Here is a 26,349-nt window from a genome sequence, read left to right on the forward strand (position 1 = left end):
TATATATATATATATACGCACGATCATATAATTTTATAACAACACTTTTTTTTTCTTTACCCTTTTGAACCGATGTTTCTATGTATCTTTTTTTTTTATACAGTACGCAACTGCCAGACTATCGACATACGTGTGCAGCTGATCGGCGAACTCGCGCACGACCGTAATCGGCGCGTCTAGAGTAACTATAATTCGGAGTTCAGTCGTCTAACGCTATCGAGCTATCGAGAGCCGGTCGTGGTGCCGAAGAAACGCGTGTACATGTACGTAAGCGCATACGAGATTATCTATGTTCTTTCTTTAAAATAAAGCCGGATCTAGACCAAGCAAACAAACTCGACTAAACAACTTGCTTCAAGTGCAAACGGTACTATTGTTGTTTATTCGCGTTCGTTCATACTCATTTGATTGATCTGGATTTGACTTAGCATGATCCGATAACAGTTTGGAATCGCTCATTGTTTTCTGTCTATTTTTGCAATATTTATTTTGTGCCATGTTGTTTCAAATTGAGATTTACCACCAGAATAGCAAAGACAGTCACACGAATTACTATATATTCTTTTTACTATATATTCTTTTTAAATCTTACAAAGTTTGTGATCTTGTAAAAGTTTTAAGTCTTACTTTCTCTTTCACATTATGACACGAAGTATAACAATAATTTTAATTGAGATGATCAACATCTCGATCTGTGAAAGTCGATCTCTTTAGAAATAATTAAGTATAGAAAATGTAATATTCAATGTATAATTCAGCTTTGAGAGGCACGCTGCGAATTTCGATCACATGTATTCAATCGTGCATTATAAAATATCATTGATTAGAGTATTCGAGAAATAAGAGATAATAGAGTCATATTATATTTTTTAACTATATATAAGGTAATCTTTCTCATGTTAAGAAACTATTTTTCTAGAGAGCAAATTCTCAGCCATTCTGGTGTTAAGCGCAACTCTATGGAATCACTGTGCATCGGAGTGTCTCCACCGAAGACTCAATGATAAAGTTCGACTGTTCCGATTAGTATTGGACTAGAAATTCCACTTAAGCTCAACGCAAAAACGCGATTCGAGATTTTATTAGGCATTTTAAATGAAACATAATATCGACCATGCGATCATGTAATCGGTCGACGATTACTACTAATTTTTTTTTTTTTTTCAAGCAATGCGACGTGCCCGGCACGCCTGAATATGATTTTAGCGACTACACCTTCGACATGAGGGTGGTTGGAGTCGTCGATCGCTCTTTTGCAGCTGAAAAGAAAAGAACGTGGGCACCACCACCGCACGAAGGTTCGTCAACGCTCGTAAAAGGCATAGAGTTATTTATTCTTATTTCTTTTTTTTTTGTTAGATTTACTTCGTTAAATATATTAACGACAATCGTTAAATATATTACCGCACGCGGTAGTATCAAAATAAACCACACCAAGTGTAGAGTATAGAATATTCGTAGGTGTATGTATGTACAGTATAGAGTTCCTATTTATCTCTGTTTTGTCTCTCTATTTTTACTCCACGAAAGCCACTGAAACATTGGTTTTCGTTTTATTAAAAAGTCAGCTACCATCCTTAAATTGTTGCTATTCCTTGTTGCTGCTGTTGTTGTTGCTGCTACTGCTGCTGCTGATGTTATGATTTCATTCTGATATTTGCTGTTACCGTTAGGAAATACACTACGATTAAAGTATATCACAGATGTCAACGAGAAGAACGCTCTAATGTGTGAAAAGAGTGAAGTGAAGTGAACGAAACGAAGATAAATCACGATTCTCGAACGCCGATTGTCCAATAATCGTCACAATTGATCGATCTTTGATTCTGATTTAAAAAATTAATTGTGAAAATCAAAGTCTCTATACTTTCTATATTATTTCTGTACTCTCATGCAAGATTAATAACAATTGTCATATCCTTTTTAAACTAGATAAAATTGAATTTATATAAATCTGATTATTCTGTAGATTATTCTAGTTAAAAGAGCAGGCACATGTATATATAATGACAAAAAAATTACATCAGTTCAATTTTGCCGATTAATTATCATTCCCGTTATAATCGATCCAATTACAAAAACATAATCCACATCGATCGATTGTAGATATTTTTGATTTCCAATCGGCGAACCCCGCGTAATTTTCAAGAGTTAGAGAATAAGGAAAGGCGAGACAGTGTGGTCCAATTAATTGCAGTTTTGTCGCATACTCGATATAAGATCTAGTTATAAACTACTAAAATTTTCTCTTTCTCTTTTTCTAATTTTTATCGACGCAGTCTACGTCGTTCTTCTTCCTACCAATTCCTACGAATCGACTTCCATTGACGTTTCGGAACAACGAAATTAGTTCCGTTGGCAATAAGAGATTGTCATAGGTTTTCAAGTTATGTGATACGCACACGTCGCGCGTTTTGTGTAGTTGTTTTGCGCTACACAAAGTAGATTTTCTTAATTATATCATGCCGTTCGCGCGATCGTATTTCATTTACACGATGCGCAGAATATTCTTTTCATACTCTCTCTCTCTCTCTCTCTCTCTCTCTCTCTCTCTCTCTCTCTCTCGTTCTTTCTCCCGGAAAGTTCAACCTTCCTCTAAATGCTCGACTTGTTCATTTTGGCAAGTTCACGGCGGCGAAGAGACTATAATATAACGACTATATTGTCATGCACTACAGTCTTTCTTAGAGCCCTTTCTTAAATCCCTCCCGCGATTTTTCACCATAATGTTTTTCCGCCGTGCAGTGTATACCATATGTATAACATGTGTGTACTATGTTTTATCCCTTGGAAACATTTCGTACGTACAACTAGAGACTACATCGGCCCTGGATTAAGAGGGCGGATCCAACGATCCACCAGTGGAGGACGGTCTCTCGGGTATCTCCTTGCTTTCGTCCGTATCACCACTGCCTCTACCATTTCTCATCGTCGTAATAGAGGAGATAGTGGTCGAGACATCCTGTATTTCGTCGTCGCGCAATCTGCCGCCGCGCCGTTGTCCGTTGCTGCTGCTCGCCGAGTCTGTGTCGTCCACGTATATTCTCACGTCAGATCCGATGGCGCCGCCCTCGCCGATGTGCACTCCATTGTCGTTGCCACTGCCGTTGTCACTTCGGCTGCCGCTACCATTACAACTACCGTTGCTGATGCTACCAGCCGCGCCAGCACTCACGGCGACACTAATGCTGGCGACGGCGCTGAGACTGCCGGCGACGCTCAGGCTACCGGTACCGGTACTCTCACTTGCGTTGCCGCACGGCGAAGGGATTTCGTCGGATCTTTCCTCGGTGGTGACATAAATATGGCTGTATCCTTCGCCGCGGATCATCGCGCTGTACTGATCGCTGGCGATGCTAGTGGTGGTGGACGCGCCAGCGTCATGCGTTTTCAATTTGGACGGCCTCCTCTCGTTGATAACAGATTGCACATCAAGATCTTCTTGGGGTGGCGTCGGCACCGTCGTTGTTGTTGGGCGTCTTCTCTCTTCTATCATCCTCTTCTTTGGTTCCTCTAATCGAGCTTTGCCACCGACATAACCATTCGCGATGCTGGGCGTTCGTGTACTGCTAGTACCGGCGCTCGCACTCGTCGTATCCGATGGCGTCGGTGATTGCGTGTCACTCGATGTCCGGCGGCTCATTGTCGCCTTGGACGGGTAGATCTCGGCGGTTGGCATGAGGTAACGATCGCTGGTCAATTTTGGCGGGACGCTTAGGGTGCTGCTCGAGCCGGGGGATGTGACCAATGAAGGGCTGGTCGGCGGTTTGCTCACGGTTAACAGAGATTTATTTTCACGCATTTCACTAGTAGTCACCTGTAAAATTTATGTTGACTATATAATTATAGATAGATCAATAGCATCTCTTGCTGCTATGAACTTGAACAATGTAACTATACTCGATACTGTTTGTTTGGATGGTGCAAAAACAACTGCTGCGAAACTACATCTATGCAGAACATGAGCAGACATGTGTAATCCAATATAAATTCATTTATCAACATTGATTTGTGTCATACAAAAAAAGTCATATTTGAATCATTCTCGTGTTACATTATTTTCCTGCTATAGACAGATCATAAAGGCAAATAAAAAAATTTATTCGTTAAATTAAATGAGTAAAATATATTTTGATTTTTCATTTATAATAATTTATAATTAACTGATGTGTGTTACTTTTTACTCAAAATTTAACACGAAATATGAATCCTTACTGGCAATTTCTGACGTTGTAGTCGACTGACATCTTGACTAGTTGTGGCGTAGCTGCGATGTGGAATAATTCGAGGTACGCTCAGATTACTCACGGGTTTCTCAAAAACTTCGGCGACCTCAAAGTGCATTGGCAGCAATGACCTTCGTTGATGATGGCTCGAGTGGAATGTTTGCCGGCGTCTTGACTTAAACTTGGACGGTCTCGAACTCGAACCGCGACGTTTTTCGTCCAAGGATATGGAAATCGAGGCATCTAGAAAATACGTAAGATAATTATTCTTATATAATGAGATATAATGAAGAAAAATATAATGGATAAAAGATATAATATCGTAATATTACAATAACCAATTTCTCTCTCTCTCTCTTTCTCTCTCTCTCTCTCTCTCTCTCTCTCTCTCTCTTTCTCTCCTCTGTAAATAATTAATAACTCTTTTACTCCGATAGGAAAAGATTTATAAAACTATACGACAAAATCTGCAATTGTATGGGATATTATAAAATAGAAATATTGCAACATAAAATATTCAGCAAAATTTTAAGAAAAGAATTAAATGTTTTTTGAAATGATTATAAAAAAATATTTATATCTCATATTGGGTTTATCGAATTTTTAACAAATATTACTTGGAAATTTTACAAAATTTCTGACAAAACTGTTGTATTATATAGCGAATCATTTTAGAGTAATTATTGGGAAATTTTTGTCAACTTATGATTTCGTTATTGTATAATTCTTCCAATTTACTTATTAGGGTAATACTCTCACCATCGATGTTTCTTTCCCTCGGTGGATTGTAAATAAAATTCGCAGGTAAAGACCGAACTTTAGCCAATCCTGGTCTTACGTGTATTTTTTCGTTTATCATCATTGATTCGTGTTCTTTATAATCTTCATCGTCATCTTCGTCGCCATTTATTCTGCCATTCATCACTATGTCGTCCTCATCTTCCTCATCAAGAAGTTCTTCTTGTTCCGCAGCTAATTCTCTCTCCAATTGTGTTTCCATATCCAGCTCGTCTTCCATCTGAAATTAAATGATCACAACATACCTTTGTAGTCAAAATAAAGTAAAAAAAATTTATTATATAAAATTATCTGAAAACGTCACCTGTTTGTGACTTTCTTCCAAATGTTTCATTAGTACAGCGACGACGACGTTCACCAGTACAAATTGTGCCATCAAAACAAAAATCACAAAAAATATTGGTGCGATAATACTGCTCACGCAACAATTTTTAACACAGTCCGCCGCATCATCGCAATCGTCCCTTAGCGTGTCCTTCATGATTCCATTCCAATTGTCACCAGTGGCGACCCGGAAAAGCGTCAAAAAGGCCATGCCAAAGTTACTAAAGTGCGCGTGCTCGCCAAGACCTTGGCAAGGCATATCATCATTGCATTCTGCGGTGAAAAATTAACATTGTTCAATAGCTGCGTTCGATTTAGGCGATTACGCGCTACAAGCTTCATTCTTCTTTCTTCTGCATGTAATAAATGATAGAATAAAGCGTACAGCGCGTGTGAGCGCCCAAATCGGACACAGACAATTACAAAATTCCTATTTCCAATTTTCATGTCACCTAAGAACTAATTAAATTCATATCGTAATGTCAATTACCTAGTCGACCGAAAAGTTCCACCCCTAGCGCGGCAAATATAAAGAAAAGTAAAAAAAATAATAGCCCCAGATTTCCGACTTGTGGTAACGCTTGCATCACCGTGTCCAAAAGGGCACGTATGCCCTTTGCCATTTTCAAGAGCTTCAACACCCGGGCTATTCGCAACACTCGCATTACGCGAATTATCGTGGGATTAATAGGGATAATCTTAGATTCGACCTCCTCTAACACGATGCCGACCACTGATAGTATTACTATTCCCACGTCCAATTGGTTCCACCTTCAAGAAGAACGCTATTAGGACTGTCTTTTTTACGGACTATATCATTGGTCTACTTATTTTACAACCAACGGTGTGATTCTTGATAAACGTGTTAATAAAAATACTGAAAAGAAATTAGGCTGTTTACTTGTCTTTCAGATAAAGCTGTATGCCGAGAGCGACAAGTTTCATTAAGGATTCGAGAATGAAAACTGCGGTGAAGAAATAATTAAAGATCTTCAGTGCGTAAGTGAGCGCTTTCGGCATCATGTAAAACTCCATCGCCATCGTAACGACATTAAGACCAATAACGGCGGCGATCGCCAGGTCGAAGTATTTGGATGTTACGACGTTGTGGACGAACAACCGTGCCTTAGAATAATGGGTGTAATACGGTGGCTCGTGCATTTCTGAAAATTATCATTATTGCATACATCGATGTTTCTTAATTTGTAATCTGCTTGGCGTGATGTAGAAGTGGCATTAACCTAGTTGACCGGGCAGCCACTCACTTCGTCTCTTTTTCTCCATTTGCAACGCGCGCTTAGCAGCCCTCCGCACGCGTTCTTCTTTCTCCTGTTCTTCACGGCATCTATGAAAATTTTCGACCACCACTCCGACGAACATGTTCAGCACGAAGAAACCCACCAGCAATATGAACGCGATGAAATACAATAATCGCCACTCAGAGTAATTTTCGATAGGCTGCAATCGTTTAGTTGGAAATTATGTGAGTACTTGGGGTTCAATTATATGTATTATAAAGCTAAAAATAAATTATATAAATAAAGCGACACTACTTTAATCACTTCGAAGACTATACTGCAAACTGCTTATCTAAATTATAACATATTGTGGAAAAATATCTTTGCGATCAATTGACAGGAAAGTATTGTCAAAAAATATTTACTCATTCGCTATCATTTTCTTACCTGCTGATCGACCCCGACAGCGTCTAGACCAGTATACATGATGTTTACCCATCCATCTCGCGACGATAAAACAAACAATGACATAAGAGCTTTACCAAGATCGTCGAAATTGTACTTTCTGTTGAGCCACATGTTTCGCTTATCGGCCAGACAATCCGTTTTATTGCGTACATTCTTGATATCGGGACCTTCGCAATAATAGAACGCACCCTTAAACAGCTGCACCCCGAGAATACCAAAGATTACAAAAAACGTGCAACAAATGAGAACAATGTTGCCGATGGGTCGTAATGAAGACAGCAATGTCTGGACGACCAGCTTTAAGCCAGGTGCACGATTGATGACACGCAGAGGTCTCAGTGATCTCAGTAGTCTAAATACCTATGTTTTTTTCACAGAGATAATCGAGAAAAATATTAGATAAAAATATATATTAGAGAAAAATATATATCATTAAACAAAATTTAACAAAATTTAATTTATTTACGTATTATTTATTATAATCTAATTTCAAGATTACATTTATATTATTAAACAACACGTTAAACATTATTTTTCATCTGGATAGTATTTACCCGAATAAATATTTCAATACTATTTATTTAATCAGAATTGCTGTTCTAGAGAGGATTAAAAAACACGGATACTTATTAATAAGAATAATAATCTTACCCTTAAAATGCCAAATATTCTGGGACTACTAGACGAGAGCAATGACATCGATAAATCAATTATAGAAATGATAACGAGAGATCCATCCATAATATTCCAACCTGATGTAAAATAAGCATCCGGACCGTATAACATACTCGTTGCGACGACCTAAAGAATAACATTAAAATGTAAATTATGCGCAATTTTATGTAAATTATAAATTTTCTCATTTATTCTTTCTTAGTTATGAAACAATAAAAGTTTTACTTAAGTTATCAGTTTTATTCGAAATTATTATGTAAATGTTATAGACAAATGTTATAGACAAAATTTTTGAAACATATTGATATGTATACCTTAATGAACATCTCGATGGCGAAAACAGCAGTAAAAACGTAATTCGCAGTCAATAGAAAAATTCTCTCACGACTGTCCGGCGGTATATTCGGTCGTTCCATTGCCAGAGTAATGCAATTTAATCCAATAAATAGTAATACTACGTTGTCGAACCATTTTTGATCCACAAACCATTGACATAAAATGCGAAATCTGCAGTATCGAGAAAACTATGAATTGTACATTATTCTCTAATTATATAAAAAATGCTAATTATTTATTTTAATTTTATATTTGCAACCATTTTTATAATAATGTTATAAAATAAAAATATTATTTTTCCAGCGGTTAATTTATTCTACATCTTTATATTTTTATTATTATTATATTCCCATTCTTTCCAGTTTGTAGTAAAATTTCAAACGCTAATCAAGTAATTACTCCTATTATTTATTTTACTCCTATTTATAATGTTACCTGTTATTTGGCGGGAATAAATATAGGGAATAATTGTCACGCTCCTGCAGGCAGCCCTTAGGTTCGAAAAACATGAATATTTTTTTTATTCTTTCGATACTGCTTGCGCTACCGTGACTATTCGATGGTGGAGTCTGCTCGTCACCCGTTCTCGTCACATGTTCCTCTTCTTGTTCATGAAGTCGTTTAATTCTCGGCAGCGGACCGGTCTCCATTGAGAGATTATTGATCGTGCGTGGGGTCGAGGACGATGCGAGCATCTCGTCCAATGGTAGCGTTTTCCTCGTGGACGTCTGAACATTCTCGTATCCGCGCAGTGAATTTCTCCGTGAAAGCTCGCCAATCCATCGCATCTGTAAATCACGTTCCAGTAATTCTTATAAAGATTCACAGAAAATTCTTCTTTTTCTACAGCTTAAAACAAAGTATGTGTAAAATGTAATGCTCATATAAATGTAAATAAAGAATTTTATGAAGTAATTTTATTGAAGTATTTAAAAGTTAGCTAGATTCAGAGCTGAAAATAACTTTATTAAATCATCAAAATAATTATATAGGAGTCTCAAGCATAATGAGCAACTCTACAAAAAGTTTTTACATCGTAGCAATATGAGTGTCCTATAAAATTATTCTGATAGTTTAATAAAATTTTCAAATCTGTATCTATATAGATTTTTAGATGCTTTAGCAAAATTATCGTGTATATGTGTTATTGTTGTAATATTTTAAATAGTATTTTTTAATGATATCGATAAATATCTTCAACAGGCAACACGTGATATAAAATCAACATAATAATAAAGTAACAATTTATGATCTAAAAAAAGGCAATAAAGATATTGTGATAATCTCTCGCACAATTTACCTGATTAGGCGTAACTGTGTAACGACGAATCGACCATGGGGCATGACTTTCGAGTGAATTATTAGGACTCAAACTACGATTATTGCTTGTCAGGACGGTAGTTCGATTATTGGGCGCATCGCGTTGAGTATCGTTTCTTATTGAACCGTGTAAATAACCGCCATTAAATCTGCAAGAAATCAAATATTAATTGTTATTATTACAATTATTATATTGCAGTATTTATTTTATTATTTATATTTTATTAATTTAATATACATAAAATAATTAATAAAAACAAATATTGCATGATATAATGCAATATTTGTTTTTGTTGCAAATTTATTCAGTGAACTCTAGACGTTGATAATTAATTAATTAATTACTTAATTAATTATTCATGTCTTTTGAGAGTAATTTGGGATAAATAATATTTTTACAACGTACGTTAGATTGGATCCAACGAGAGTACTACGCCCATTATTTAGTACAGTAATATGGCCAGTGTGCTCATCATCGCTTTGCGACCATCGTTTCCTCCCCAAAGATGGCCGCGACAAGCGCCACGAGTATCCTCTTTGTACCCTCGGCGGACTGAAATGGAAAGAAGTGGTATCAGAAAAAAGAAAGGCATTTAATGTAACAGACAAAACGTAGATACCTAGAACTCGAGTCCCTCGTCGAGGGATTAACAACGGCCGTAACGAGGCTTATGCGTCTCGGGAATTGACCAGCTATTAAGTTATTTGTCGGTATTTTGTTGGATACATCAGGTAGCTTTAGCAATCCCGAAGGTATACTACACTGACTCTGCGAATACAAAGCACTCGTCATTATCATATTTTCTCGTAATATACTTTACCTTCTTTAATCCGGAATTCTAATAAAATACAATAGGAAAGCTTTTGAACTCAAAATTGTATGAGAACTTCGCGATATTAACTAATTTAATTCGATATAAAAAACGATTTTTTAAATACAGGTACGAATATATATCAATCACACAGCAAAAACTTCCGTCTACGTCGTTTAACGACGACGAGTTTTTTATTGAAATGAAACAACATACACCAGATCGATCGATGGACTCGATTGAAAGGGCAGCAGTTGGATAAACTGCTCGATAATTGAGGTCTCTGTAGCCAACATCTAACGTGGTGTTCGGAGAGTCTTGAGGAGTGGCTGCTGTATGAGTAATTATCGGCGGCTGACCCGCCACACCCATCATCTTGCTCTCTTTTTGGATGTTACACTTAGGTTCATCGATCCGTTGCTTCCATACGCTGTTCTGTTTCTCCCTGTTGTCCTTGTACTTTCTAAGCTCTTCTGCACTTTGCCATGAATTTTTTTGATCCTACAAGTCGCACAAGGGAAATTTGATGTTGATTCATTCAAATAAATTAATAAGATGCATAACTTGTTTGTTATAATTCTATTCATACTTCTCTAACAATCATATAATAAATATAATACATAGATAACTCGGAAATTACATTTTTTAGTATATTTAATTCATGCCTAGAATATTTTAGATATCTTACGAATCTCAGTCTTAAAATATTACACTGATCCTTTTCTGTAAAAGATTCTGAAAGAATATTTTAAAATAGAGACGATGTTCGCAATCAATCTTTTCCGCGTGATAGAAAATGAAGAATAAACGAGCGTAGGATTCTAGATTTATTTGGAACGACTGCTAGCAACTACCTGGGTATACGTATCGCTGTCAGAAATCGAATGCGATCCCGATATTCTTGACGATCCGTCTTCGCTGCCTATTCCAGCTTCTTTTGCGGCGAGTCTTTTTGCCAATTCCCTTTGCTCTCGTTCTCTCCTCTCATTTCTCTACAAAATATCATTAGTTATATCAGTTCTCTACCATTAATTATATACTCTTCATATACAGGTATATATAATTATAAATTAAATTTTCATAAACATAAATATATTTAATCAGGGAAAAATTATGATTTTTTTTTATGTAAACGATCGCTTGGGGTATTTTTATATACTCCAATTAAAATCACTATTATTAACAATATATTATTGATTATTTTCCGATTTATTAATATTTTAAATTACATATTAGTATATATTTAAGTATATATTTAATCACAATTTTCTAAAAAAAAATAAATGGAAATCACAAATAAATATTAAATGACAGAAGCATGTTTTTGATAGAATTGCATATTTAAAAGTTTATAGAATTGATTATTAAAAAAAGAAAAAATATGTTAAACGATATATCCATATAAAACAATATTTTACAATTCACATTTTCGCTGCTGGGATAAACACCATAAATGACTATTCCCAGATTAAGACAGATTTGTCTGTATATAAAACAATCATTAGATTAAATTGTCTAACAATACAAAATAGTTATTAGATTAAATTCTTCTTAGTATAAATTGGAAGATTTTTATAAATATAGTTATTTATGTTTATATGAAAGTAAAAAATAAAAATGGAGAAATAGATTAAGTAATAAAGAAGATTAAGTAATAAAATAACTAATTTGCATTAACTAGATATTTATTTTATATTTTTGTATCTTCTGCATTACATATAAATTAAATATTATATATTTAATATTGAATAAGAAAAACAACGTATTATTTTATAATTCCTACCTCCGATGAGAAACCTTCAACAAGAATGGCGACTAGAAGATTAAAGAGGACGTAGTTGCCGAAAGTCATCAATGCTACAAAATAAAGCGCAGCCCAATGAGATGTCTTCTGCATACCATTGAAGAGGACGACATTCCAATCTTCCTGTGTGAGAATCTATATAAAAAGAAGAATGGGAAGAGACTCCCGCTGCATATAAATGAAATAGATATCTACACTTATTTATTCAGGCACGTGATCGGCAAGACGTTCTTTCTTTCGAAGCGTAGTAAAAATTTACGTAGTGTAAAACATGTTCGCACAGATAAAAAAATCTTATATATCTTTTGTTAAGATTCAAATCGTATGTATGTGCGTGTGTTGCAAATTATAAGGTGTGTGTGTGTGTGTGTGTGTGTGTGTGTGTGTGTTTGCAAATTGTAATGAATACGATCAAATAATTGAAATTATTGGACAAATATAACGAAATTACAATAAAATTAGTAATTATGACAATGATACTATTATGCAATAAATGTATATATCTCTATTTAAAGATTCTATTATATCTATTATATCTATTGACTTAATCGTTAGCATATTAATGTATTGATGTTAACCGTTTTAATTACGGTATTTCAAGTATTGAATTATACATTGTGTTAAATATAGTTATTTATGTTTATACGAAAGTAAAGAATGAAAATGGAGAAATATATTAAATGATAAAATAATTTTAACTAATTTGCATTAACTAATTAAAAATTTGGAAGCAAACAACTTATTTTTATAAAATATTAAAAAAATTTTTTTTTTTATTAAATTCATTTAGATACATGCAATCACGAAAGAGATCGACGTTCAAAACAAGTCGACGTTGAGTCCAAATATTCGATAGAGACGCACGAAACATTTTGCCAATCAGTGTCGCAATACTTCATAAAAATGCATGCGTCATGTTTTCTATCACGAATTTCTCTTTGCGAGAGCTTTCGTGTTCTATCCACGTATTCGTCTATCTAACTGTATCAACTCTTCAGTCTATCTTCTAGTTCTCCTTCTAGCCTGATAACGTTACACGCTGTAAAAATTTTTTAAATCACAACATTCAAAAGAAATTAATTCAATGTACTGAATAAACGATTAGTATTGAGTGTTAGTAAAACTGTTATTTACATGCGCAAAAAATGTATCGTAATAATTGTTAATAGTATTCAATCTAATTCGAATTTAAACAGTTTCCACGCGTACATTGACAAGAATGAGATTTAACGATACAAATAATTAGAAAGCAACTGTCAACATATATTTATTATTTAATTTATTAATATTTATTTATGGACATTTATTCTTTTTAAATTATAGAACAAATATTTATTATCGCGAATAAAAGCATATATACCACTGATACATAATAATCATTAATTGTGCAGTGACAAATTTAAAAAATTATCGATATGCGCCATCAGACTGCATCGTAGAATACAGATGTAAACGGAAACACGTGATAGAAAAGCAGAAACTCGAGCAGTTTCTGCAGCATATTAGTTGCTTTACATGGATGAGACGTGTGCTGAATCGAAATCACAACACACTCGTGGATAGAGTTATCGTCGCGCAGTTTGATCTGCGTGAGTAAACGAAATGGTGAACGTCGACATGTATACGTATATACCGATTGCACGCATATAAATACAAAGCAACCATTAAGACTGTCACTCGGCACGGATAACAAAGAGAAAAGAATGGACGAAGCGTGGGCGGATTAGGGGATAGTGGGGGTCCGTTTGCTCAACACGAAGAAAAATATATGTATATATACATATATATATATACGATTCGGCGATTTGTACAAACAGAGAATGTGGACACGAATATAGGTAGGAGAAAAAAGACCGTGTACACGAAAAATTGGCTACGCATATATACGTGTATGTCGCTTTAAACATGTAAAAAATTCGTTATCATATAGTGTTAAGAGAGGGAGGAACAGTGGTACCTGAAAAACAGTGACTAGTGCCCAGACGATGTCGTTGAAATGTTTGCGATCACAGCGACACAATGGGTGCCGCGAGACCACCTCGGCACAGGTGCAGGGCCGACTCCGGTCCGCCCACATGCAAAACTTACCCCCGAACAGGTACATCCCTAGGATGCTGCAACCGAGACAATCCGCTGGCCTAAAGTATCCCCGCGATAGAGATAAACAGTGGGATGAGGTGGGACCAAGTGGTTGATGGGATTGGACCAGTACAATCGCCGTTCAGCTGTCTCCGTTCTCACTGTTTTACTACACACACACACACATACACACACACACACACACACACACACACACGCACACGCACACGCACACGCACACGCACACGCACATATATATTATATATATATATATGAGCGATCTTGTTATTTACGTAATTAATTAATGCAGGAAGTACATATGATTGATTAACTTTATCTGGTATATTTATCGTAATAATTACTACTACGTCAGTGACATTTGATGAATATTGTACTAACATTAATAGTGTCGATCATTAACATTTTTGCATCAATTGGCAAATGATTATGACGAAGTTGCTGATCTATGAAATAAACATTCAGATAAAAAATTAGAAAATTAGTTTAAAATAGTGTATTATTTTTTCTTCTTATTTAATGATTGTATAATAGCTTGATTTTTAGTTGGCTCTGTGAAATGTCAGATTGCATAGTAAAAATGATTGTTAAGAAATCGTTTTTGTTCGTTATAATCTGTAGTTCGTTATTTTTGTGCTTAAGTGCTCAAAGTAACAATCTAGGTTTAAAGCTCATATTTTAAAAATATTTCAACAAAGAGAAACGTCTATTTTTAACTCTTATATATTGTATACGTGTGTGTGTGTGTGTGTGTGTGTGCGGTAGAAGATTTTTTTCGATTTTTCCATTCATCGTGCCAATACATATATATTACAGATATAAATATCCGTCTTTAATATTTTGCTTTCATATTTTGTATTCAATCATAGCAACAATTTTTAAGTAACATTAAATCAAATAATTACACATATATCGAATTAATATTCAAATAAAATTATCACAAAAATGCGTTTTCTTTCAAATTACAAAATTTACTATTTAATTATTTGTAATATGAAGAATTTAAATAATTCTTAAACTTCTTTTTTGCATCAAATTGTTTCTAAATTGATTTATAAAGTTAATTTTAACAGATTCAATTTTTAGAGAACGGAGGCACTGGGCACTCGATAAGGAATTAAGCAAATGTGTTGGACAAAACAGCGAAAACGACTGTCACTCGAAGCTCGTACAGTCACATTCTGCAAGTTCGGCGTGTTAGTATATATATATAAATATATGTATTTTGTATATTTGCAACAATACAGGCGAATGCGTGTAAAGTAGGTATACATTTATGGATTGTGGGCGGATCGTATCGACTGTGTGCAGTTGTAACAGTTCATTCGACGGGACGGAACAAGGAATAAGAACCAAAATTTAAAAAAAATTAGTTATTTTTTGCTCAAAGAACAACTATAAAATTTCTTCTCATTAAAGTACATTTAATTCTCCCTGAAATTACTCAAAGAGACGTCAAATGTAAATGTAAATCAAACATTTCATATGAGTTCGCGTATATCATATAATCTCTCGACGTAATGCGTCATACAAGCGTATTAATTGTTTAATGTTTCACGCGGGCAATCAATAATGCTAATTTTAGGACGCACATTGGAACAATAATTGACTCTAACATGACGTGATGTCCGGTCCGCGGAAGTCATAACAAACATTTATTCGGACACGTTCGCAAAAGTATTATCTGTCAAGTTGTGCCTGTCAGTTGTGTTACGTTGGCTGATTTTTCTTGCGAATTTCGTTTCGTTGACGTTGAAGGAAAGTCGGGGGCGCCGAACGTGGGCAAACATGACGAGAGCTTTAAATCAACGTCGACAGAAATCTGCACACACTTTACGGATGTAAACTGGCGTGAAAATAAACGGGGCGGAAAGAGAGCTTCAGTAACGCGGTCGCGAAGAGAAGAGAATAATGGAGAAAATAAGGCACCTGCCGTTGCAGAATGTCACGGCGAACGTTTTGCGAGAGAGGGAAAAAAGGGATAATTGCCACAAGCGTAAATATATAATCCTCTAATACGCAAATATGGTATAATATGTATTACGGAAAAATCTGTCTCAGCGAGTATTTACAAAAGATACGCACAAATCTATCGAGACTGCACTGATGTTAATACGATATTACGTGTCTTGCGCGATCTATATATATATATTTACCTGGTTATTTCTACTGGTATTTCTAAAATTAAGTAAAAAGAAATTGTCTCTCTCTCTCTCTGTCTCTCCACTACAACTAGAAGATACTAGTTGGTAGTCCTTCGGACTACCATAATAACCTGATAACTTAGGCTACCAAAGCTGGATCAAATCTGATCCAACTTCTAAAAAGCATTCTTTTTCAAAGTATATACATATTTAGTAAAAAAATATATAGTAACAATTTTAAATGAGTATTTACTTTTAAATAGATGCAGATACGTGCGTAACATAATAATAAACGAGGTAAAAGCTGTTTAGTTATTCGGGCTTCTCCGAAATCTACGTGTTGAGTCTATATTTTAGTCTATATATTAGTTTACATCAAAGATAGAAACGCATTTTGTACGTGTTATTCGTGTACGTTGGACACGAGGTCCCTCATCTCAGGTCCTCGGGTGTTTAATTATGAAGGATTTTCTGACGCGACGATTCTCCTGCCAGGTCGAGTCGATATTTCACGCACGCATTGTAACAACACGGGACGAAGTTCTTTTTGCGCTCGAGTCGTCGTGGGCGTTTTAAAGAGAAGTGACAGAAAAGTTACGGATAGAACGAGTAAGAAAAGAAGAAGAGAGAAAGATAGAGGTAGGATAGTAAGAAGAGAAGTGTAATGTCATAAGTGGTGAGGTGAAGTATAGTGAGAAGTACATAGTGAAGTATAGTGAAGTACAGGGAAGACACAGAGAGAAATATATAAGCGTGTGACAGAGAATAGTTTATATTGTGCTACACTGTTAAAAATGTGTGACGTGATATCGTGGCATCGTTTTACATACGTTTAATGCATAATTATCGTAGGTGAAGTGTGTGAAGAAGCATGAACGCCGAGACTAAGTTGATTTCTCGGCGTGTGATTTCGCTTCTAATTTCGTAGAAAATTCAAGAACACGATTCGCGCTATTTGTCGATGTCATCGCGATGTCACAAGAACCGACGTGCAAGAAATCGGTCGCCACTGGTTGCGACGCTTCTTTTTAGCAGTGTAACTGGTAGAAGTTCTGTAGTGAGGTACATGAATGTCGATCTTCGTAAGAAGATGTGATGTGCAGCGAGGTGTGATATATACGCGCGGTACAAAAAGACAACGGCAACAGCAACAACGACAATGCCGACCAAATGCCTAAGAAGACACATCGCATGCAAAGCAATTTGCGCAACACGCGCATTACCGATGAACCGGGGGAATCTCATTTTCGTCGATACATTGGCAGTCCAGGCCAGGATAAAGAGCCAACCCTGGGATCGCTATGTAATCCTAGAACGGCCATTTATCGCATCATTTAGACAGGATATGGCTTGTCCGGGCGATCCTAGGATGGCTGCCAAACAACACAAATATTTCTGAGCTTCAGAAATATTGACTTATTAGCTGGACGATTTTATCCTTTAGGTCGGTTTTTTATTCTTGCACTAAACTTTTTTTTCGTCTTCAAAAAATTCGTCTTCAAACACATCTATTTAATTTATATTTAAGATAGTCTTAAGTACAGTTTTAAGATGTCATAAGTCAATCACAAAATCATATTAGCATCTTAAGGCATTACTTAAGATTTTAAGAGACAATCTTAAAATAAGAACCGCTATGAATACCAGTCTATATTCCAAAAGTGTACACCAGTTCAGTTAGAGAAAATAGACCTATAGTGTTCCCATTGCACTCGCAATTTAAACGTTTGCGTTATTTGTGTTGTTGTTCCTCGTTTGGACGCGCATAATGGATGTTTATTATCCACTGCCATGAGAATGTATGGAAAGGATTGACATGATGTTTTCCATCGTTCAATCGCTTTGAGACTCTATCGACGAATATTTCTACACACCGGTCTTTGATTTCCTATATATTGTTAAAGATTCCAGTGGCGCAATTAGCATTATAACTAAATCATCTATTCTGATAACATCAATATAACATCAATATAAAAGTAATGTCAACATCACCGACACAGGGAAGTGAGTATGCGAAGCGTCTAAGCAAAGTTTTCTCGAGCGAAAATGCCTGCACTCTTACAAAAATCTTATGTTTTTTAAAACACATTCGTGCGTGTTACTTCATTAGATCCAATCTTACGTGACATTGCTATAAATCATATCATTTGTTCATCTTTTTTTATTACGTGCTCAAAATTGTAATTGATAATTCTGATAATTATTATCTCGAAATATTTGTAAGCTGTAGGTAATTTCGCTCGTCATTGCGACAAACAGAGAGAACAGGTGCATGCGAAGGCATGCCAAAAGGGAGCCAGCTCGACGCGCTCACAGAAGACGCGGCAGGAGGCAGCGTATTAACGCACGCGTATATTGTGTTTGTAAAGTGACGGATAAATGTGAAATGAAGAAGCACTGGGATTATTGCCGGCAATCGTATGCAACGTTTGATAATCCACTCCGGATAATCCGCGTGCCTCGTCTCTAAGCCCCCAGTACCGGCTCTAGGTAGGTTTTATCTCCCCTTCCCCATTGTATTCGTCGCAGAAAATACGATATTGAAGAATGATCTCCCTTGTAAAAAAGCCTCATAATACTTCGTTAAATATACGTTATTAAAGTCTTTATTACTTCTAAAGTCGGTACCGGTAGCCTCCTCCTGCCTTACCCCCCTTCCCCCCTTGTCGAAGAAATGACGACGACATGCTGGAAAGCGTTTATCTCCCAGTATACGTTACCTGAGGCCTCAGAAATGATATAAAGTGCAGGCGGACGCACGTTGCGAGAGATCGCACGACTTTAACTTGTCGGAAAACCAAAACGTGATAGTATGTATACTTAGCGTATATATATATATATGTAGATGCGGTGTAGTATAACGTTAATATATATGCACGAATAAATATATATAAGTAATATACACTATATAGAGAAATCAAAAATGCCCTCGAGAAGATACGTGAAAAAGTATCCTTTTTTTTTCTTTCTCTTTTTTTTGGTAGGTACCTGAAACACCGTTACAATAGCCCAGAGTAACGAGTCAAAGTTTTTCCTATCACACTCGACGTCAGAGCTGCCTTTCATCGTTTCACAGAATTTGCAACCAAACAGGTTCATCCCGAGAATACTACAACACAACGAAACGTGCAATGTACTTCCTTATCCATATATATATGTATATATATATACGTAGACTGAGATAAAATGACAAAAAAATGATTAAGAGATAGAGACAGAATAAACGGAAAGAGAGGGGAATAAAGCTCGATTAAGACAGAATCGCGATTTATAAAGCGTGACTCGGCCAAGTAACCGATCAGTTCAAAATATGTATATACAAAGAGTTTTAAATCCATCGGATATTTTTTCAACTATAAATTACGACTTACAAAAGGAGAATGTCACAAACATTTAACTTTAACTTATTTAATTATCTTGCTAGAGAAAGAGAAGAAATATTAAATTAAATATCTATTTAAGTAAAGTTTATTTAAGTAAAGTTTATGTAGAATCAAATAATTCTCTTTACAGAAGCCCCGCCAAAAATAACACTCAATGTTGAATTTATCTATAGTTGAATGAACATCCGATAGTTTTATGACATTTCGTATATATCATGTGTCTCGTAATACGACGAAAGTGCAGAATCGATCGAGTGACATTCTTTCACGATCTTTACGTCGTAAAGTATAATGTCCGTTGGTAAACACGACGTATCTCATAAAAGGAAATGTGTAGGATGACAATACCGGTTTTTAGAAACGCTTGAGAAAACTCGATTTTGACATGAACTTTCGTCGTCTGTCGTAATCTGAAACCTTGGCCGAGTAATCGGGAGCTTGCTTGCGATCACGATGCAAGTATATCGAGAGTACTTCGTTATTTAGTGTACGCCGGCCGATCAAAGAAGGAAAAATTCCTCTAAAGCGGATCTGTCGGAACTTCATTCGCGGCTTGCGGCTAAAGGATGCAAACACCTAGAGATGGCCGTCGAAGAAAATGTCTACGGATCGGCGCGCAGAGGCGTACCCGCAAGCATTTGCATAGTTTCGTACGACTTTGTATTCACTTCTGAAGGTTCACTTTATGTTCAAGAGAGAGTTTCGAACAAAAAAGATTATCGCATTTACGGACTTGCATCAAATGCGCGATGTTGCCAAATGTTCTTCCCTGCTCTTTTCTTCTTTGCAATTCCTCGAAAAAAAACTGCTTGTAAATTTTACACATCATTTTACACAAACATTTTACACATCAAAATATTAACTTTTAATTCTATTTTAATCTAAGAAATGCTTAAGGTTACTCCTTGTCATCAAGATACTATAAAAAAATAAAATTTTTAGATATTTTAACAAGATTATTGATGATATACATTTAATAATAATAAAATCTCTCTTTTTTTACTTTTAAACATTTTAAACATTTAATTAATTGTTAAAGTTATTCGAGTACAGCAAAATTTTCAATGTTTGCGTCTACGTTTCTGCGGCAGATATCGGGCAATCAGTTGCAGTATCGAGATCGCAATAGCGAGGGCTGCGGCTGCGGTGAACGGCAAATCGGCTATCGAACGGTCGTAAAACGCGTCGTAAACGCACGGATGTATATAGTGAGGTCCTACGCAGCATGACGAGATATATATATATATATATGTATATATGTAATTCTGCAGAGCGGAGGTATATGTCGAACATTCGCAAGCTGTTCTAATATCGAGGACCACACCGAGGCGCACGCACTTAATTATAGGCGCTCAGAGTAGCAAGAAAGAACGATAGCGGGAGAGAATCAAGTGTATATATGAATATAAATTAAGAATATGATGATAGTAAATATATATATATATACATATAGCCTTTCATACTCGTCGCTAAGACGTCCAGCAGAAAAGCATCACATGCACACACATGTAAATATATATTCCATATACGTATATATATATATTTATATATAGATATATTTTCTAGATAAACGTCGAAAGTACGTTCGATGCCTCAAGCTATAAAAGAGGAGCCGGCAGCAGACCGGCTCTCTCCTTGTAATAGATCGTGCCAACAAATACCATCGTCATTACCATTAACAACGTCAGAAAATATGCCGCTCAAAGAAACGCTAGGAGACGCGAAAACACGGGACAACTGCTGGTAAAACTGTTTTGAGAACTTCTATATATATATATATGTGATATGCATAACTGATGGCGGCTTGTACACCGCGCAGAAACAAAGTAAAAGCGAATAAAGTAGAAGAGAAAGGTATGAACGGAAGAAAGTCACCTAATGTAGGCCTCGGTTCGAAGAGCAGCGGCGCGCGATTTGCTCCTGAAGCTCGAAAGCTCGTAGAAGCGAACAAGAAATTGTTTTCGAAATATCAAGTGTCGACGATATTATTATCAGCGTCATTGTTATCAAATAAACATGATTAATTTAAAATGATGTTAAATGAACAATTAATAAATGAACAAGAAGAAACAAAGATAGAAGTTAAAAAAATTCTTTTTTAATTTGAAGGATTATAACATGTTTTTTCAAATATAAGTAGTATTTTAAATGAAAATATTTATTAAAACTATGTAGGATTCTTATTCTTTTAAAAGTTAAGGCTTGTTTCCACTGAAGTAGATCATCTTGATTGGCTTCTTTTTTTTTTTTTTTATAAAAGTAGGAGAAGTTAATGAGCCGATTGGCACGATTGGCTTCAGTGCTCTCTAAAGAGAAACAGTTTATTCTTTTAGAATAAGATTTATTCTAAAGAATTTATATATATAGAGAGTGGGGACGAGTCTTTAAAAAAGACGTTTTAATCTAAAAATAATTTTTTAGGGATAAAAACTGATATATTATACTATCATACCTGTATTTATAAAGCTACAAAATAAAATTTGATTATTCAATGCAAGTTTTATCGCCATTATTGCCGAATATGTTATAATAAAATTTACAAAACTCATTGAACTTTTTCATGATGTTCCCGTAAGCCTCCCACATGATTTATAAGATTAATGGCTAATGTCATCGTCATCGACGCTTCATATTTCCAAGCTCTTGCTCAATTTGTTTTACAATACCTATCGGCAGTTTCGTAACTTCGATCCGCCTTGCCAGACATGCAAACGTTACTAGGCTGATGAGATGATAATTAGAACAGGAAGACGCGACAGCGCCCCATAATCCGAGTAAACGCGACACGTAGGTTCAGTCGAGCGGATTCCTCGCGGTTGAACTCATTAAATTACTCATTGGCGATGGTACCGAATTCGCGAAATAGGCGAACGACACACGCAAGAAAAAAAAAAGAGAAAAGAAATAGAGAAGCGGAAACGGAGAGAAAATCCGGCGACGTGGGCCCGAGGCCCGTAATTCCGCGGCAGTGTCACTGACGCGGACGAAGATAGGACAGTGACTTACCTGAATATAAAGATGAAAAGTACTAAAAGAGAAAAGAATACGGCAACGTTATCCATGGTGCGCAGCATCACGAAAAGCTGACGTCGTAGATTGGGTAGAAATCGCACTAGCTTCAGGATCCTGAGGAGGCGGAAAGTACGCAGGACACTCAGACCGGAACTGCCGCTACGCTCCTCTACGACTGATTGGCAGAGCTCGACGACGCTGTAAACGCGTTGCAAGGAGTGCAATCGTGTTATCGTTTGTCAACTTGTTATAGACGATCCGTTCTCGAACAGCTTTACGAGACAGCCATAACGAATGAAACGATCTACTATCGTCTGTTATGACTTTCTCGTAAAGTCGGAATGTGACTATAAAGTTGAAGAAATTGCGCTGACAATCGTGTGCCTACATATTTTACACAACAATTGTATACGTGAGCTATTTAATATTATTTGCTTTTTAATTTTATTGTTTACACACACGAAGGCTATTATTTTTGTATATTACAATATTAAAATTTGCAAAGAAAGTTGTCATACCTCAGGACGACGACGATGCCGTCGAAAACGTTGAAGCCGTTACTGATATAACCGAATGGACCCTCCGCTATTATCTTAAGCAACATTTCCACCGCGAAGATTGCCGAGAATACAATGTTGCTTATCTCAACGGCCACTGTTAACTGTTCTGGCTGAGTACACATAATATAACATAATTAGTAATATAATCATAATTAGTAATTACACTTTACAGAGTACTGTCCATTTTAATTGCGTTATATCGAGAATGGATATGGAAAGCAAAACGATTTTGCTAAAATATCTAAAAATTTTGCTCAGAAAATAATTTTGTTGAACTATCGAAATAATTATGTAGGAATTATGTAGGAATTATGTAGGACACTCAAACTAAAATATGAAAATTTTATGCAGCATTGCGTATCATGTTTGAGTGTCTTGTATAATTATTCTGCTAGTCTAACAAAAATTATTTTTAAATTTGTATTTAGCTAAATTTTTAGATATTTTAGCAAAATTATTCTTTCTGTATAATAATATTGCATTATTATATTTTGTTTTTTACATGTAAAGTAAAAAATATTGTCAAACTTGTAATGGAATATGTTAATAAGAAAACACAAAGCAGTGCTAAAAAGATTCGAAATGACATCGAAGTAATTTCAAGTTCCAGTGAGAAATCACCTGATTGTGATATTCGATTCCCATGCTCAAAGTATTGATGAGAATCGCCAATAGAATACCCTGTTGAAAGTATTTGTGTTCGACTAGCTTCTTAATCCACCGTCTTATACAGCGCAATGTGCAGATACAGCAGCTACCGGCGCGTCTTAGAAGCTGTCTAGGCCGCGAGGACTTTTGCCATTTTTCGCCGTCTTCCGGCCACTGTTCACCTGCCTGCAGCTCGCAGCAACAGGAACAATTGTCAACGTCGGACGTTAACCACTGTGTGCGATCTTCCAATGTGATGTGACGATCTGTTATACCTATGGAACATTAACTCATCTTCGTATTTTTTTTCGATTCGATTTTTTAGAATTCTATTAGTTCTTTGTAAATATTTTTCAAACTTAAATGGAATTCAAAAGCATTCAAATTTATTTTTTATCAAAATTTAGAATGTTCTTTAAAAATGTAATGTTTTCATTTAAAAATTTTATTATTTTGATAGCTTTTATTTTTGTCGGAATTTATGAAAGTCGGATATAATGACGAGTTATAAATTAATTTAAAAGATATTTAAAATATTTGTAGCTAAGAATCTGTATAACAATAAATATAATAATTCATGTACTTCAATTTTATGACAAATCGTATCTATCGTACTTGCCTTTCGTGAGAGAATTTAAAAATGAATCGAGCGCTAGTTGGCCAGTTGGCAGAGCAGCACTGAGAGCACCACTGAGAGCCAATAATTCCTGACACGTCATAGCCTCGTTGCCACCTAGTTCGGCTTGCATCTGCGATATACCATATATAAAACAATACACCATATATAAGAGAGCAAAAGACCTCCACAATTTATGGAGAAATTCCATGGCAATTGGAAATTACCTGCGCGTGGTCCGGTAGTGGACTGGACCAAACGTTACCATCACCTGTCTGTGTCATCTTCTCGCTCGAACAGACGTTACGTTCGCCCGGTGTCACCGTCAACCCCGGCTGCAACGCATTCCCGACATTATTGCTGCCATGGAGCAATACCACGTCGCTAAACATTACGCTGCTTCTTCTCCGATAATGCGTACATGGTGGACTCAACAACGTGCTGTTCGTCTAGAAGGCGATAATCAAGCATACGTTACACACTACGGCAGGCGCTCTCTCTCATAACCGTTCTCGGCCCAAACTTGTAGCATTAAGGGAAGAAACTTTATGCACTTTATCTTGCCATATCTAAAGCTCAAAATCTCTTTGTTGTGCAAACGTTCTCTCTATTATCGTCGATAAGAAATTCGACGAAACATGATGAAACACTAATGTTCTTCTACATGAAAAACATGTATAATCACTATGAATACATTACTATCGATATAAAGCGGAAGATAAATGTCAGCAAAGAGAATAGCTTAAGGAAAGAGCGCTAAACGAATCATTCAAAGACATTCTTGCTTACAGTTGCTTGCTTACTAAGATCAAAGTCGAGTGTAATATTTCTAGAGAGCAAAAAGCGGCAAATGAAATTACCGGAGAAACAAAATAACATTATGAATCTCCAATTTAATAATAAAATTATGATTTCTATATCATTTCGTTATTCATCTTATTTTATTTTAATTAATTAATCAATTATTTAAACATTATATTATTGGAAAATCATTTTCCGATATTTCATTTACCGAACTTCAATTGCGCCGCTCCTATATTTAACGAAAAATTTCGTGTCGTGTTCTCGCATGCAAATCTACAATATCTGTACTTGCCTCAGCCACGTTTCCCACGACAGCGTTGTCGCTTCCATTACAGGACACGGACGAGGTGCGGTGAATGCTTAATCTGTGACATACATTCGCGGAAGCTTCGGCCTCGGAAAGCTCGGGGCTAGCTCGAGGCGCGGTGCCCAGATTTCCACTACCACCGACACTATTGCCGATAGTCGGGACTGTGGGAGCGGCAATTGCCATCGCCGATTGCGTCGGGGATGTGATTGTGGCGAAATCGGCAACAGATCCATCGTTCCCATTGGTAGCCTGTTGCTGCTGCTGTTGTTGTTGCTCTGCATATTCTAGCGCGGCGAGAAGCCGCGGACATCTCCCGTGATGCAATCTTCTATCTAAATATTTGAGTACATTTTTAATAATAACAGTAACGTCAAAGTTATTTTTTAAAAATAGTATTTAATAAAAATTAATAAAATTTATTAAATTACAATGTAAAGTGCTATAGATAAATATTAAAGAAGAAAAATGTTTATTTGCAATGAATTTATTTACAGTTTTTTAGCATATTAACATTTTTTTTAATAGAATGTCTGATTAAATTATTAAAATTGCTTGTCAATTTAATTCATGATATTATTAGTTTAATTGCGTTTATAAATCTGGAAAACTAATTCGGCAGTTCGAATGACTACAAATATGGTGTATATGCAAGTATATATATAGTATATATAGTAATTCAGATTCAATTATTTAAGCATTAAAGATTTAGCTTCTTTGATCGTTACGGCCATTATTTCTATTTCTTATAATTAAAAAATATTTATATTAGAAAGA

General features: G+C 35.8%; 1 protein-coding gene across 1 annotated transcript in view; it reads right to left on the bottom strand.

Annotated features, from left to right (window-relative positions):
- Nucleotides 1-2,059: 2,059 nt before the first annotated feature.
- Nucleotides 2,060-26,349, bottom strand: part of LOC108692010 (voltage-dependent T-type calcium channel subunit alpha-1G) — a 49,823-nt gene continuing 25,533 nt past the window's right edge. The window contains exons 11-34 of the mRNA XM_018200087.1: nt 25,558-25,907; nt 24,689-24,910; nt 24,465-24,594; nt 23,819-24,120; nt 23,156-23,307; nt 22,632-22,835; nt 13,959-14,115; nt 11,981-12,136; nt 11,052-11,189; nt 10,414-10,698; nt 10,006-10,154; nt 9,792-9,938; nt 9,366-9,534; nt 8,501-8,853; nt 8,044-8,236; nt 7,706-7,855; nt 7,034-7,414; nt 6,614-6,806; nt 6,250-6,511; nt 5,839-6,119; nt 5,329-5,621; nt 4,986-5,244; nt 4,216-4,469; nt 2,060-3,817 (exon numbers count right to left, since the gene is read on the bottom strand). Of these exons, the coding sequence (XP_018055576.1) occupies nt 2,834-3,817; nt 4,216-4,469; nt 4,986-5,244; nt 5,329-5,621; nt 5,839-6,119; nt 6,250-6,511; nt 6,614-6,806; nt 7,034-7,414; nt 7,706-7,855; nt 8,044-8,236; nt 8,501-8,853; nt 9,366-9,534; nt 9,792-9,938; nt 10,006-10,154; nt 10,414-10,698; nt 11,052-11,189; nt 11,981-12,136; nt 13,959-14,115; nt 22,632-22,835; nt 23,156-23,307; nt 23,819-24,120; nt 24,465-24,594; nt 24,689-24,910; nt 25,558-25,907 (6,164 nt within the window). The 3' untranslated portion in view covers nt 2,060-2,833. The remainder of the gene's footprint in view (nt 3,818-4,215; nt 4,470-4,985; nt 5,245-5,328; nt 5,622-5,838; nt 6,120-6,249; nt 6,512-6,613; nt 6,807-7,033; nt 7,415-7,705; nt 7,856-8,043; nt 8,237-8,500; nt 8,854-9,365; nt 9,535-9,791; nt 9,939-10,005; nt 10,155-10,413; nt 10,699-11,051; nt 11,190-11,980; nt 12,137-13,958; nt 14,116-22,631; nt 22,836-23,155; nt 23,308-23,818; nt 24,121-24,464; nt 24,595-24,688; nt 24,911-25,557; nt 25,908-26,349) is intronic.

This window comes from Atta colombica, unplaced genomic scaffold (assembly GCF_001594045.1).
Source record: "Atta colombica isolate Treedump-2 unplaced genomic scaffold, Acol1.0 scaffold107, whole genome shotgun sequence".
Taxonomy (NCBI): Eukaryota; Metazoa; Arthropoda; class Insecta; order Hymenoptera; family Formicidae; genus Atta; species Atta colombica.